Source organism: Aricia agestis, chromosome 15 (genome assembly GCF_905147365.1).
Source record: "Aricia agestis chromosome 15, ilAriAges1.1, whole genome shotgun sequence".
In the NCBI taxonomy this organism is placed as follows: Eukaryota; Metazoa; Arthropoda; class Insecta; order Lepidoptera; family Lycaenidae; genus Aricia; species Aricia agestis.
The window spans coordinates 8,024,788-8,040,975 of record NC_056420.1 but is presented as its reverse complement, the minus strand read 5'-3'; the positions used below and the strand labels follow the sequence as shown (position 1 = coordinate 8,040,975).

Below are 16,188 nucleotides of genomic sequence, written 5' to 3'. Positions count from 1 at the left end.
CTATACGCAGAGGGCATACAACGCGCTACGCGTGCAATATAATGACGCGTTTAGGGTAGTGATGCGGCTGCCCAGGTTTTGTAGCGCATCCGGCATGTTTGCGGAGGCGCGCGTTGATGACTTTTATGCAAACGTTAGAAAAAGATGTGCATCGTTGATGAACAGGCTCCAGGCAAGCCCCAACACTATCCTAAGCGCGTTGGCATGCAGGTGGGACTCCCCACTGCTGCGGCATTGGATAGGCCTGCATGCACCTCAAGCTAGGTGCAACTTATTATGAAATAATATGAAAACAACTAACCTTACTAACATAATTTTTAAGATAAAATATTGTAACTAACAAAACTAACACTACCACTAACACTACTAACTTAGTCTAAGAAAAATTGTTACTAACTTAATAACTAATACTTATGGATGTGTTGTCCGAAATAAATGATTATTATTATTATTATTATTATTATTTAACATAATATTAATATGTGTAAAACATTTTTAGTGATGTTACGAGATGAAATTACGCTTTTATAACTTTGTAAAACGGTTTTTGTGACAAAAGTTTTATTTACTTTGTTATGCAGAATCCACTACGAGTATTCTGGTCTTTGGCTTTAATAGCATAGTCAAAGCAAGTTTTATATTTCTTACTCTTCTAAGTCGATGTTAATTACCATCTCGTTTAATATAAAATAATGAAATATAATAAAAAATATAGAAGAAAAGAGAAAATAGAAAAATCTACTATAAATTTTATATTAATAATCGGCCAAGTGCGAGTCGGACTCGCTCACGAAGGGTTCCTACAACAAAAATTGACCAAAAGTTTTGTTTTTTGTATGGGAGCCCCCCTTAAACAATCATTTTATTTTAATTTTATTATTGATTACTAAAGTATACATATAATTGAGAATTTTGAGATTTCAAGTGCCTACCTGTTGCCGTTATTGATATCGAGCAAAAAAGGCACAAAAAATCACGTTTCTTGTATGGGAGCCCTCCTTAAATTTTCAGAACTCTAGCTATAGTGGTTTTTGAGATACAGCCTGGAGACAGACAGATAGACAGACAGACAGACGGACAGACATCGAAGTCTCAGTAATAGGGTCTCGTTTTTACCCTTTAGGGACGGAACCCTAAAAATGGCTATTTTAATCAAAAATATTGCGCACACACATTTGTTCTTATTTGTTCACATAAGGCACCCACACAGCAATTAGATTTCCGTCATATAACTCTTGTCTTACGGCTCTTACACGACTGTACAAAGAGTAGTTTGTCTGTGCCAGACGCGGCAATAAAGGCTACATTCATTTTACTTTGTACCTAATTATATTTACACGATACCTCGTGGAAGCTGGGAATGGTTTGAGAGAACAATTCAGAGCACTTATATGAGACAATTACTTTCGTAAATGGCTTTAAAAGCTACATGCGAACAAACTATATACAAAAATATTATGTTTCTTTTTGCTGCCTCTTCATGCATAAGCCGCTAAACCGAGTGTTTGCTATGAAGATAGTTTAAGGGTCAATTCAGATCGCAACACGACGCGTTTCTAAATTTGTATGGATTTGACAGAATTCAATTGCGTGAGACATCGTCTCGATGCATCCACGTGTTGCGTTGCGGTCTAAATACAAATACAAATACAAATAATTTATTTCAAGAAAATTCAATATTATACAACTTCAAATTAAGACAAGTCCCCACACTAGGATGTGGGGCCAGTAGGAACATTCTCGTGAAATTTATAACATTAGATAACTATATTAAAACGTTTACAACAAAAGATTAGTGGTAAGATTATATTTATGTCTAGTGTCTGAGTGTGTGTGTGTGTGTGTGTGTGTGTGTGTGTGTGTGTGTGTGTGTGTGTGTGTGTGTGTGTGTGTGTGTGTGTGTGTGTGTGTGTGTGTGACCCTAATTGACCCTAAGTGTTCGATAAGGACATAAGAAAGTTTTAAATTGGAAAAATTGTGCGGTATCCTCGGTATAAACACGGTTTCTAACCAATTTTATTGTCTAAATATCGTCAAGAACAAGTAGGCAACCTATTTAAGTGCTTCCATACATTGTGCCCTTTATGTCTAAACGGTTATTACAGAGTTAATGAAGGCGATGTATTAATTTCATGTCGGCGAATAGCGCGTAATTAGACAGTTCATCTGCCGGCAAGCATATTTTCATATAAACATTGAAAACATAGGCCATAGAGTAATAGTTTTTACATTCCTGATTAATTTACGCTGTTTTATCTGTTTTAGAGGATTGGATTAATGAGTATTTCAATCCTTTTTTCCTTGTGACCCTTGAAATAAAATGTTTTTCCATTAAAAGAGGATTCTTAAAAAATTTAAGAAAGATTTTTTTAATTCCACCCTAAAGGTCAAGATGGATTGTGTTATTAAACTATCACTACGGATGGAATTTTAAGTGATACCTTCTTAATTATTGATACCTTGATGATGTCAATCAAGTTTTTCCGTTGATGTATAACTAGAGCAGAGTAAACAGAACAAGTAGGCTGACCGAAAATACGTTTGACGTAGTATATGTTATATCGGCCAGCGCTCGCCATACCAATGTGTTACTAAGCATTGTGAAACATGTTGAAATAGACACTCGCGCCCGACTAGCGTATATTCGCCCGTTTGTTTGAAGTCGAGGTAGTTAGTTCTGTCTACTCTGACTGGAGCATATGTCTAGACTCTCTAAGTTTTTGTAGACAATACACTAAAGGTCCCTACTCTCCCCAGGCCGCACGACTCGTCGCGCGCCGGCTTCAACGTGTGGCCGTTCATGTCGGTGCACATGTGGGGCGAGTCTCCTCTCGGCACCTGGCAGCTGGAGGTCTCCAACGAGGGCCGGTACATGGGTAAGTGGAACTATAGTCTGTTCGCGTAAGGGAGGTAACACTAATGAGCCAGTCCACACGGGGTGTTGCGTCAGCGTTGCGTCGACGCAGCGCTGCCGTTGCGTTGTTTTACACACAAATAACCAAGGTGTTCTCACGGCGCGCTGCGTCGTCGCAACGCACACATGACGGACAACAGCCCCCGAGACGAAGCAGGAGGGGTTGTTGACGTTAAGACTGCTTTGTAATTGTGCTGTGATGACTCAGCACCTGTGTGGCCAGCTATGCGGGCAGCGCTGCGTCGATACAACGCGCCGTATGGTTCTAATGACATGCAGGCCGTGTTGACCAAACTGGGTGTTCGATATTTCATATGCCGCTAGAGAGTAGCTCAAAAAGCGATGTCTGGTGTAAAGCGGACTGGTTTTTTAAGCTGATCGCACATTTTCCCAGCACTATACGCGCCGTACGCGAACGCACCGCATAGTATGCGTACGGTGCGGACGAATGAGCGAGGTTTCACATAATTGCATATTACAATTTCTAAAATACGGCGCGTTCGACGCGTGTGTCGGAATGGCTTGGGCTTGCAAAATAAAAGTATTGTATAAATCATAAACACCAGTAATAAGACATGATTTATTACACTAGTAAATACAATACAAACACTTTAATACTTTACAAGTACAATTCACTTAGCTTTTCACATTTTCATAAGCAATGGAAACTACTTTTCTGAAAAACCAATTATTAAGCTGAAAAGACCAGATATTAACACTTTGATTACTTATTAAGCTGAAAAGACCAGATATTAACACCAATAAAATACTTTGAATACTTAACTTATAACGATCTTTGTTCGAAGTACTCAGAGCCAATTCACATTGACAGGAAGCAGAGTGACAAGGCTTATGGCAAGAGAGAGAGTGGGCCCCCTCCATCAGACAACCCGCCTTATATACAATGCCAATGACGTGTCACTCCGCCCCGCGTCTGACTACCCAGGATTTGCATCTAATATCATAAACACAATGATTTGTAGTTACAATCATCCTGAAAATCATCATAAATCAAGTATTCAATTATTAGATTTTTAATTAAATCATTTACTTTTTGTAACAAAAGTATCATAACCGGAAACCTTAATTAATATTGTCTGTTTAAAGATAAAATGTTATAATATTATATATTTTGTCGTCCAAATATCATTAATTTATTAAATAAGGACCATTGTTACCATAAATAATTATTTCTTATAAGACTATTATTGAAATAATAGCCATTTATATTCATAAATATGTTCAAAAACGGATAATATCTCACACGTGCGTGCTGATAAATGTGCGATCATCTTATAAACTAAAAATTTCACTAGGTACTTACCAGTAACTTATCCAGAAACTTATAACAATCCAGATTTTTATAAGTTTTCCTTAAGTACTGAATGTTACAAAGATTATTATCAATCAGCGTAAAAAAAAATTAGCAAAAAAAGGTCTACCTACTACATTATTTCAGAACATAGAATTATTCTATGGCATAATAATTAGGCATCGTAGTACCTAAATGTTATGTTATGAATTTAAAACACCTTATTAAATGTTTATGTACAATAATTTAGTATGTTGGTTTCTAAAGCTTACCTTGTTATTCCATAAGAGAAGCTCGTTTATGTCGAGCACAGGTTGTTCGTTATAATATTTTAGTACAAAGAATAGATGTACAAAATGTTTCGATACTGTAGGTCGGGCGACGCTCCAAGACTGGTCGCTATCGTTATACGGCACAAGCACGCCCGCCGCTAAAAACGATCCCGTGCCTTTTAAAAATCCGATACTACGAAGTCGGAGCAACGCGTCGCGGCCCGTAGTGGTCCAAACGGGGAGAAAAGGCAGCAAGGGGAAGCAGATTCCCATCGTTCCAACGTACACTGTCGGCCTCGTGAAGAGGAAAAAGAATAAGAACTCCAAGAATCCAAAGAGGCCGAAGCAGCGGCCTGCGACGAGGTCGCCGATAGAGAGCTCGACGGCTCGAGTCACGACCCCCGACCTCAGCCTCAATCTCCGGGGGGACATCAAAGACCCCCTCGCCGACGTCAGGGGCCGGAAAATGTCGAACCTTTTCGAGAAGTATCCGAAAATACAAAGGATATACCCGGCGCCGCTGCAGGCCAACGGTACAAGCATGCTGATGTTTGCGAGTGTTTTATTTTCAGCTTGCACGCCAAATTACCATTCGACCTTTGCATGTGTGCCGCTAGGGCTGCCAATGTTTTGAAAAATAATATTAGTAAATTACCTCTTAAACTGTTACGATAAACTTTAAAGGGAATTCATTTGTCCTGTGGCAATATAACACCGTGCACTAAACATAAAAATTTAGATGAAACGTCATAAAATAGTTTTATTCGGTTTTCAAATTACCGGTTGGCAACCCTACGTCGCGTTTAATCCGTATTCAGTAGCAACTTTATTTATTAAGAAACTTTCATTTGGACATTATGTTCAGTTAATTGCTTTTAGACAATGACCATAATTTTGTTTTTGTTTGTGCATAGTTTTAAATAGTGTTTTTAGTTTGTTTTTCTGTTATTTAAGTGAAAACGCAAGAATTAATACCAACTGTGCTTATGTCTTCATTTTCTTTGCACAATAATAATTGTTACGTCGCACTTTAGTTTTTATTTTTATGTAAGTATCTAGGTACTTATAGGTGTAATTGTAAAACAACAATTTATTTATTTTGTAGATTTTATTATACATTTTATGATAGTAACTTAGTACTTGACTTTGTGATGATATTGTGCCCACTTTAAATTAGCTACAAGTTTTCTTTTTAATACGGTTTTTAAAATCTCTATATTATGATAAAAAAAGTTTTTCAGAGTTTTTATGCCATTTTAATATATCTTAGCATTTTGAAATGCGCAAATTCAAAATCTACCAACTTCTACCTTGTTTTGATTGTTTAGAAAACTTATACAAATTTTCTGTTTACCAGCGGGTCCCATAAAGCTATGGGAGCTCACATTCTACGGTACTGAGACGCCCCCGCAAGAAGAAGATGCGGTGCCCGAGTCGCCCCCCGTGCCCCTAGGGTACACCCCGGGGGCAGGCTCCACGTGGGAGTCTGGCAAAATGCCAGGCACCTCGGAGGAGACGCGCCAGAACACCATAGATGATGATCTGTCGCTGATCTGGCATAGCACGGTAAGTCACTGAACAGCCAACTCCTCAAATGCAGCAGGCAGTTATAGTAGAGATTGAAGACTAAGATAGACTACTAAGATAGAGACTAGACTTAAAGACTAGACTGACTATTAGGGTGCGTTTCCACCAGAGCTACGTTGCGAGGAATAAGTTGTTGTGAACCCAAAAGAACCGCATCATTTCCCTAACCCCGACCATTGCAGTAATTCTATTGGGTGTAAAAAATTCTTATATTAGAGGAAAGCCAAAAAATGAAAATTGAAAAATATGACATAGTAAATTCTGTTTTAGTTTTAGTAACTGATTGAGATCAATAAAGAATCTATACTTATATCTATCTAAATTCGTATTATATTTTACTTGGATAAATTCAGTAACAGTTTAGTAAAGTTGATTCTCATTCTCTGTTCCTTATTCTTAATGATATTAAACGGTTTGTTTCCATTTAGATGTACTAAAAGCTGCAATCAAGCCAAGCTTAGAAGCGGTACGATTTTTTATCTACATGTGAAATATAACATTGTAATAAAAATAATAATACTACTTAATTTTAAATAAATTTTCACGTGTCGACTAATAAAAATTACCCTTAAACATAAAATTTTGAAACGTGACTACCTAATAATTTTAAGTTGTAACATAGTTGTGATAACCCGTTATTAAAGTTTAATTCTATGTAATTATATCATAAGATGTTGAATCTCTCTTTTGAATGCCAAAATGTCTAAACGTGAATATTACAATTTTACACCCCCACAGCAAATCATAATAAAATATAAGTACAAGCGTTGATTTATCGTTGCCATTTATTTATATTATGCAAAATAATTGGACAATTTTATGAAAAAAAAAGATTGTATTTTTGCCATTGTGTCGGTTTTATAATCACTCTTAACGTTCAATTGCAACATGACAGTCTTTAGACGACAGCAATCCTTAGGAATAATATAAATGCGAAAGTGTGTCTGTCCTTTAACCTTTACCACTGTGTACTTTCAATCCCTTTACATTACCTTTTCACGCTTAAGCGGATGAACCTTTTTAAGTAGATTTGGTATGGAGACACAAACACTGTCTTTTCCTAGGATTAAAGCAGTGTTTGTTCCGGAAAAATGTACGGCTCACGTGCGAAAAACGAATAACCGCGCGTCGCGAGTGATACTTTGTGTGTGGGCATTTTGTGTTTTATACAGCACACTGTCTGTCTTAACACTATCCTGTCTCGAGTGTTCGAGTTACTTTATTTCATACATAATATTTTAACACTTTTTTTTATAAAACAGCCCAAGCTTATTAAACTTGGGCTCTATATAACGGGATGTTTGAGCACGATTTTACCTACTTCCAGTTATTATCTAATTAATTTAAAACGTTGCATACGTATTAAGAGCCAATGACAATGCAATTAGGTTTTTTTTTTTTAACTTTTATTATTTTTGTCAGATTCGTGACGACGCCGCCGTGGGCGGCGCGCACCGCGACGGCGCGAGCGGCTGCGCGACGCAAGACACCGCGCACCGCTGCATAGGTTTGTGTCTCCTCCTACTCCTTATACTATACCCCGCCGGGGCTTTCGAGAGCCGTCGGCACCGTGCACTAACTAACGTTAGACTAACCGGTCAACTAACCTCTGACGCGCCGGTCAGCCCGTCCGCCGCGTCAGTCAGTCCGCCTGACGCTAGTAACGTCAGTCAGGTCAGGCCACCGCCTGCGCCTAGTCGTACCGTCTTCCTAACATCCTAGTAGTGAGGCTCGTGATTTTAGTTAATTTTATAAGTACAAGCCGTTGTAGGTATAATTTGATTATGTTATAAAGTCGAGTGGCATTCGACTAAACCAGTTTAAGTTTATCCTTATTAACGCTCTTGCATGGAAAATTTGATATTTTTCTGAGATACAACTTTCCTTGTTTAGTCGAATGCTCGTTATATTTAAGGCGTGCAAACGAATATTATATTGTTACTCCGAAAATAATAATTATCTAAAACAGGTTTATAAGAACAAAGACTTTTTTGTTACAATTACATGCGATGAGGGAAAACACACTTAAATTATACAATTTTTTTAATTATTATAGTTACTTATATCTAATGGCTTATTACGAGTACATATTTGTGCAATATTCGCTTGCACGCCTAAAACGTACTTAAGAACAATATGTTTGAACGAAGTTAACATTTTCGCACAGATTTATTTAAACTTTTTATCTATGTACGTAAAAACCTTAGCCGATAGTTAAAAATAATATGTTGACGTCGCAGTAGTTTAAAGTAACAAAAACGTAAGTGTTTCCTTCGATGGTGTTCATAACTATTTATAATCCCTCCTTGTCAAAATTAAACCACTGCTACGTTAACGATTGGTTAGAGTTTACCATCGTTTAAACAGCGATTGAAAATATTCAATTCACCATTATTCACAATTTCCTTTGAGTTTAATTTAGTTGAATTAGGTACTGTTTAAACGGTGTTAAAATCCGGCCCTATAAAATAATTTTAACCGTAAGTAAAGTCCATTATTGTTTTGTAGGCTTAAACTACCCTAAGATAAACTAATGCATTGGACATCGTTGCGTTTTATTTCATTGAAAATATAATTTAAAACCATTTAAAGTAAAAAGTATAATAAATATTTTGCTTGTCTATATAAAGTTAAAAATATTAAATAACACACTAAAAGGACATTTAAATCATGTAAAAATATTTTTTTGCTATTAAGAATATTTGTATGTTACATGCTATAGTTTATTTAAGGGTTATATCACGTAAAAGTCAAAATTAAAGAGCTAGATAAAGTGCAATTACTTAAAAACCATTGTACTTATATACAATGTGACAAAATTGTTAAAAATGTACTGAAACTGTGGGCAGATTAATTGTACAAATTAAAACAAAAACAACATAATAATTATGTCCGGACCATAAAGTTAATATACCTAGCGGAATAGAGCAACAATCTCGAGCTGTCAAACGAAACCAAAATTGGTTTTCATCTGTGTGAAAAATATGTGTACGTATACACTTACACAAGCATGATTGAACATGAATTCTATGAGATTAAATTGTCAACGTGCGGCACGTGCCCACTGGACGTCAAAAAAAGAGTGGTGCTGTCATGTACCACACGTCTCTTTTTACCACGCAATGTTACTGATAGCACAGAATATATATTAGTAGTACCAAATGATAGTGACATCTCTCTTGCTTAGGCCTTTGTTTCTCTATTCCGATAGGTATATTAACTTTATGGTCCGGACATGGACATAGTCATGTCACGCTATCGCTAATCTGAACGCATCCTAAGGCTGGTTCCACATAACCATAAAACTTTAAATTCATAATTAGAATTTGATTTTAATAAATTTCGATTGCCCGGAACACCATATTTGTCTTTGTCTAAGATAGATCTATAAGACGAAGTCGAGAGTTTCCGGCTTTGTGTGATACCTATATAGATCTGTAGCATGTTACAGGAATTTAGATAATTAATCTAGATTCTAGATAATCATTCGGACCGCGTGAGGCCGGCCTAACAGTTACGAGGTTTCGTTACTGGTTTTAAATTTTGTCACATAGTACCTTGTCCAAAAACGTCCATTTTACTCTTGTGATTGGATCGTAATTCGTAATGTAATGCGTATTAACGTAGAATACCTTAGGTGTACTTAAACTTTATAGTGAACTGCATAAAGATTAATTTTTTTGTTACCTTCATATTTTATATCGGCTTAGCTGTTGGGTCTTCGCCCAAAACATGATTTAAATAGATTGGGTATACAAAATTTCAGTTAACATTCCATAAAGAAACATTGGAAGTTCAAAAACAACGGATGAGCCAAAATGTTACTTAGCAAAATATATCAAACAATAGTATAAGTAGAAACAATATTAAAATAAATCATATTAAGTTTCACGCATAATATAATATGTTACTAGACTAATTTACTGTTATTTTCTCATAGAATTATTACCCGAATCCATCTTATACCAAATGTTGCGCATTTACTCGGTTCTTATTTATAAACTTAGATAATGTAATTTATAAGGGAGGCGTGCTGGCGATTTTTCTTTGCGGCTTTAGGTTAAGATGCTTATTAAAAAAGAAAAATACGCTATGGCGTTTTCATAATACATATCTGTTACAATAAGCCCGGCAATAAATTGTCGTCTTAAGAATATTTATAGGGACTCTGTCTCCGATAGCGATTCGAGCTGCCGATTAAGGTTTGGTGCAGACGAGCGACGAGCGACCGCGACGCGACAAGTTCTCGAAGTTTTTCTTATAAATATTGGCACAAGCGCGACAGTCGTCGCAGTCCCAAATCCGATCGCTGAAACCAAAAGTTTAATACAGAAAATAATTTTTGAGCTCCGACATCCAAAGGGTTAAAAAAACAAAAATCAGAACCTACTGGCTAGTGGCTACTAATTTATAGTGCAGAAGTATTTATTTCAATTGTCTGATCGCGTAAAACTTGTTCTTCTCGCAGTCAATACTAATGGTCTTGTATGAAAAAGCAAATTTATAAAACTTTATTGTTACTTGTCGTTGTAGCCCGTTTGCACCAAACTTATAGCATCCGATCGTTATTTCCATTAAGCGAAAATATTTCGCTTTTAGCATCGAAGTTTCGAAAATTAACACCTCTTTATGTTACGGCGAAACTGGAAATTCGGTTATGTTAAAACATGCACATTAAAGAGCTTAAATACGTTTCAGTTATGTAACAATATTACAATCGATTCTGTGAAAATGTTGGAGCAAAAATGTTTTGTGGTAAATAAAGCTGCAAGATAAAGTTGCAAAAACAGTTATACTAGATAGTAATAATTTCTATGATCAAATTATTTTAACAATGTGTGTTTTATTATGTTCCTATTATGCCTTTCTCATAACACATAACTAACCAAAATTAAAATACATAGCTGTAACAATTTGAGTTTTAATAGATAAAAAACTTTGTGTTATCCAAAATGTTAAGAAAAATTAGTTCTTTGTTGAAAAGATAATTTAATGAGTTTCAATAAAAGTAATTAACGTTCTCTAATTCTCCCACAAATCGATTTAATCACTTTTTTCGTTAATTTAAGCTAATTTAACTATTGTAGGATGGTAATTGTGTAAGGTTAGGCTGTCAAGAAGTAGGTAGCTTCCTGTGAATACATAATGTAAAACTAGTGTATCTAATGCATATTGTGGTTGTGATCATAGTGATTACTGATCCAAAACATAGCTCATTGTATATAAAGATTAGGTTAACAGTAAAATTTGGAGACTTGTACAAATTTGCTCATGAACATGTAAATTTTTAAACGACTGAACCATCAAGATTTCTCATCGACTGGTAGTTAGTTAGCTAATAAGTGTAAACTACCTAGTTAAGGCCGTAAAGTACGATTTCCGCGTCACTCACTGTAACTATCGCTCGATGCACTAGAAATCGTAACATTTTTATATCGACTCGGTGTATCAAACGGCATTGAATAGAAATCGAAATTGTATTTATAACTGTAAATGTTGAATTTGTATATATTGAAACCGATGTGAATGGAAAATAATAAAAGCTCTTTTATTACAAAATTCATTTTTATTTGTAATGTGAGGACTCTTGTCACTGATCGATGTAATAATATAGGTCACTGCGTTGTAGATTCTAGATCATAAGTCAAACTGACGTTATTAGTTGCACTAGATTTCTTTTATTATATTTTATTTGTCGTTATAATCTTTTTATGTTTATTTTTGATTACTGCATGTCCGCTTCGCTTTATTTGTGCTTATTAATTTTAACCTTTCGCTATCCGCTTCACTTCTTTTATTTTGTTTCGTTTCTTCGCTCTTCACCTCTGATTTCATTTAATTTTGTGAATGTCCCACTAGCATGCACACTACGTCTAACGTCGGTTTGTCTACTCGCGTACAAAATTATATGAGATCAGCGACGAGATTCTTACGATCCCTTCTTCTTCATACCTCTGTCTGCGTTCTTCGAACTTCGGATCTTCATAGTGCTGGCGACGCTGCATGGATATGGTACGGTGCTGGGTGGTGTCGGTCTATCTCTGTCGGTCACGTGTATTTAAATATCTGTTCTCTCTTTCACTAGAATGCGCGAAGGGTTTGCACTTGTACGACGGTAGGTGCTACCAGCGTTGCCCGGGGGGGACGTACGCGAGCGAGATTTTGATGGAGCGGAGCTCGCGGCGGCGGAATCTGACGCTGCTGGAGGCGGGCTTGATGAAGCGGGGGGACGCGCGTCCGACGGCCATCGAGGCCCTGGACATGGAGGTCCCCGGGAACTTCTCCAAGGCGCCGTTGATCTGTCTGCCGTGTCACTACTCGTGCGTGACCTGCTCGGGGCCCCACAATAGCCAGTGCACGTCGTGCGCGGACGACGCGGCCCTTTTTAATTTAACGGACGTTGAGCCCAAATTCTACTGCTATCCCAACGTTGTAGTGGCGCAAATCAACAACGCCAACTACAACTTATTCACGACGGTGGCGCTCGCGGTCACCACGGTGCTCCTCATAGCCGGCTTCGTTATAACGTGCATCTTCAAACGTATGAGTATATGCTGCTACAGCAACTACTACGACTCGAATATTAACGTAGCGTACAATAAGCTGTCCACGGACGAGAAGCAGCAGAGTGCTGTTGAGGTGGAGCAAGAGATACATAAGGCCTTAAAGAGTTATAGCGACTCCGAGTCTGAGGAGGATTATTAGGTTGCGTCCAGATGACTGTGACAGCTCCGTGACCGTGACATTTCAGTACTGAAGATGTGTACGACGTAAAGCTTGTGTAACTAGAAATAAGCCTACTTCACAAGTCAATATAAATGGGAAATGAAATTTTATACTGCAAACACGTGACAGGGGTAATTTTAAGTTGGACAAGCTTCATTCATCGATCTCAGAGTAGGATGGACTGGTCACAGAGTCACGTTTATATGGACCTTGACATTTTCTGTCTGATCAAAACGATGCAGGGCAATTTGTGATAAAAATCGAATGTCACAACTTTATGTGATAGGATAACGAATATTCTCAGTCGACGTGTCAAAAATAAATGGTCAAAATCGTAATGTACCTTGTAAAATAATAATCACCCATAATATTTAATTATTATTAGAAATGTTCGGCACTGACTGTATCGGCTGTAACAGACGTGGAAAATAAATATAGGTATTAATATAACCCAAAGACCTCGTTCAAAATTTCCTCTCTTTGTAATTCTGATGAGCTTTTAAAATGTAGATAACCTTTTCGACTATTTCGTCTGTTACTTCATTATATTATTGAAATTGAATCAGATCGAGTTTGTTTTCAATAATTAAATGTATTCAATCATTACTCGCTTTACAAAATGAATAAAATAAAATAATTAAAACTTATCATTTAATTGCAATAATAATTTAATATCCGAAAACAGTATGTTTTATCGAATTCGCTTTTTTTTCTTTTTTATCTTTTTTCTTTATTAGTCAGTAAGTAATTTTAATCAATGCATAATATTTTACTTAAGTTCACCTTGCTCAAGATGCCATTATTGTTAGGTAAGTATGAGCTTATTAGTGTAAATATGAAAATTGTAAATAAAACAGTTCCTATTTTTGTGTGTTTTTTATTTCACGAGGTATAAGGGTTGAACTGTACCTAACGTAAGGGTTTTGAGAGCACCTAAAAGAAGTGTAGCCTTCTGTAAATAAATTTCTTTCATTAGCAACTTTCAGGCGAACCACATTTATAAGTAGATATAATATAACATAAATATATTGCGTCATATTTTTTTATTTTTATACTTTTTTCCATTTACTTAATTTTTTTTGTTTGCAATTTCTTGCTCATAGAATTGGATATGTTATTAATATTTTATCAAATCAAACTTTAATTATTATTTTCTGCAAAGTGGACTTTTATTTTTCGTACGTTATTATTTTAATAAGTGACATATTTTCAAGTACTCATCAAATTATCATTTGCTCAAAAGCCCACAATAATTATTATTATACTTTTCTATAATGTGAAAATATCCCTAAAACACTTGAAATGGAAAAATTCACGGGCTGATTATACTTAAAGGTGCGTTCCAAGGGATCCTCAATACTAAAGGGCCCATTATAGGGGGCTCAAATTGTAAGGAAGCTGCAAAAATATCCCCTTACGTCCTTATTAATTGGATAGGGGGTAACCCTAAGTTGGTACTACTAATATATATTATGTGCCCTAAGTCCAATTTCAAGAAGAAGCGTATCTTGAGTGATTTAAAATTATTAAACACTTGACCGTTATTTGAAGCATAATAATTGAGATAGGCATTTCCGTTTCCGCAGATTTTACCTCCTTTTCTTTCCTGAATGTTGGTAGCTCTGTCAACCTTGGCGCCGTCATCGAGCAGGTAGAGGGAGAATTCCCGCTCGACTATGATCATTGGCGTTTTGTTTTCCGCACCGCACAGTCGTGCTCAGAAGTCGTTACGTATTATACCTCCTTATTATATAACTCCCAGTTATATAATTTAAGTACAAAGTGAAATAATTTCAGTGTTGTGTTTTTACCGTTTTTCAAGGTTTTGGTAATTCACGTAAGTTATATTTTTATACATTTTTTCTTTAGAAAAGATGAACATTTCATATTAATAACGATTTTATCATTCGTATCGTTACTTTAATAACGAATATAAATTTAAATACTACATTTAAATTTTTAAATATTAATTATCTAGTTAAGTTCTTGTGTTTGTGTTCTTTCCTAGGTTAAGGTAGCTATTAATAATGAATAACGAATGTGAATTTGTTCATGATTCGGTAGTGACACCAGCTAGCGTTAGATTTGAAACTACCCACTAATGTGGTTAATAAAAAAGGCCTTGTTCTCGTGCAAGATCATTTAGTAGTAGTAGTTGAACAAATGATTCGAGCTCGTCATCGACTTCTACTTCACACAGCAAATGTAAATCGAGGCGTCGCCGCCACAAAAAGGGGGGAGCAAATACAGATAGCGCTATAACCACCCTTTAGCTAAATTAACTCAAGAGGTTAATGAACTTAACAAAAAGGTTAATTATTTTTACGAAAACCGATCTATTTTTCAAGGTCATGCAATTGTATCGACGATAATGTCAGTCGGGAATTGTATAGCAAATCAAATGAAAATGAAACGACCGTTAGCAATTCTTTATAACCGAATCTTGTTTTTGAAATTGAAGCAAAACTTAAAGAAACGTCCGTTACGAAAACTTCTCTTTTGGGGGTTTTGGCTATATTAAATAAATATTCAACATAATAACGAATGGTCAGAAGTTCGTTATTCTGAAGTTTAAGAATTTTATAATCATATACTAGTTTTTGTTGATTTAGAGGTCAATGATGAGCTTAAATATTTAGATTTTCAAAAAAAAAAAAGCTCACGTGCACAAATCATACGCGGCATTATTATATTGCGTACTTATGCAACGCGGAGCATTGAAATCTGCTCTTAAGAAATTGTTACAATGGTCATACGCTTCAAGCTTGACCCCTGAAGGTTATATGAAACCGTTAAGGATTTGTATCACAACGTCAGAGTTACTTCAATTAATTTGTGGTCTGAGCTGGGCTTTGAGATCTATGAGGTTTTCAAATGAGACGCAATGCAATTATCAATTTCGTTCATGACCCAGTTCTGGCAATCATTTTATCTAAGTAATTTCCGAGTTGCTGGTGTCACTACTCGAAAAGACTGAGGGAGCTCGCAAAACCTTTGTTGCGAATAGTCAGAATAATGTTGCTGCCGCTGCGCAAGCGGGTTCTAGAGCAATAGATTGACTCGCCGCCCCCTGCAGGGGCAGGCTAAGAGTTATATATCCGCGCAGGGTATGTCTCATGGATGTTGTGCTAGCTCGCACATTTTCCATGCTGACCAGTCTGCGCAAGGCTGTTCTTACAATCGTCCCCCGCAGGGACAAACAATAAATTTTGAACCACGGTCAATGCCTAGCAATGCACGAAGTTCTTTTCACTCGAGAGCTTAGCCTACCCCCGCAGAGGCAGACTAAGAATTATATACCCGCGCAGGGTATGTCTCATGGATGTTGTGCTAGCTCGCACATTTCCCATGATCACCAGCCTGCGCAAGGCTGTTCA

The 16,188-nt window shown here is 36.4% G+C and overlaps 1 protein-coding gene across 3 annotated transcripts in view; it reads left to right on the top strand.

Annotated features, from left to right (window-relative positions):
* The window catches only part of LOC121734516 (furin-like protease 1), a 216,810-nt gene extending 203,157 nt beyond the window's left edge, over window positions 1-13,653 (top strand). For 2 of the 3 annotated variants that reach the window (XM_042125142.1, XM_042125143.1), the window contains exons 12-16: window positions 2,758-2,876; window positions 4,600-5,031; window positions 5,856-6,064; window positions 7,508-7,592; window positions 12,171-13,653. In XM_042125142.1, the coding sequence (XP_041981076.1) occupies window positions 2,758-2,876; window positions 4,600-5,031; window positions 5,856-6,064; window positions 7,508-7,592; window positions 12,171-12,790 (1,465 nt within the window). In that variant the 3' untranslated portion in view covers window positions 12,791-13,653. The remainder of the gene's footprint in view (window positions 1-2,757; window positions 2,877-4,599; window positions 5,032-5,855; window positions 6,065-7,507; window positions 7,593-12,170) is intronic. The other variant, XM_042125144.1, reaches the window with a different exon arrangement.
* Window positions 13,654-16,188: the final 2,535 nt, after the last annotated feature.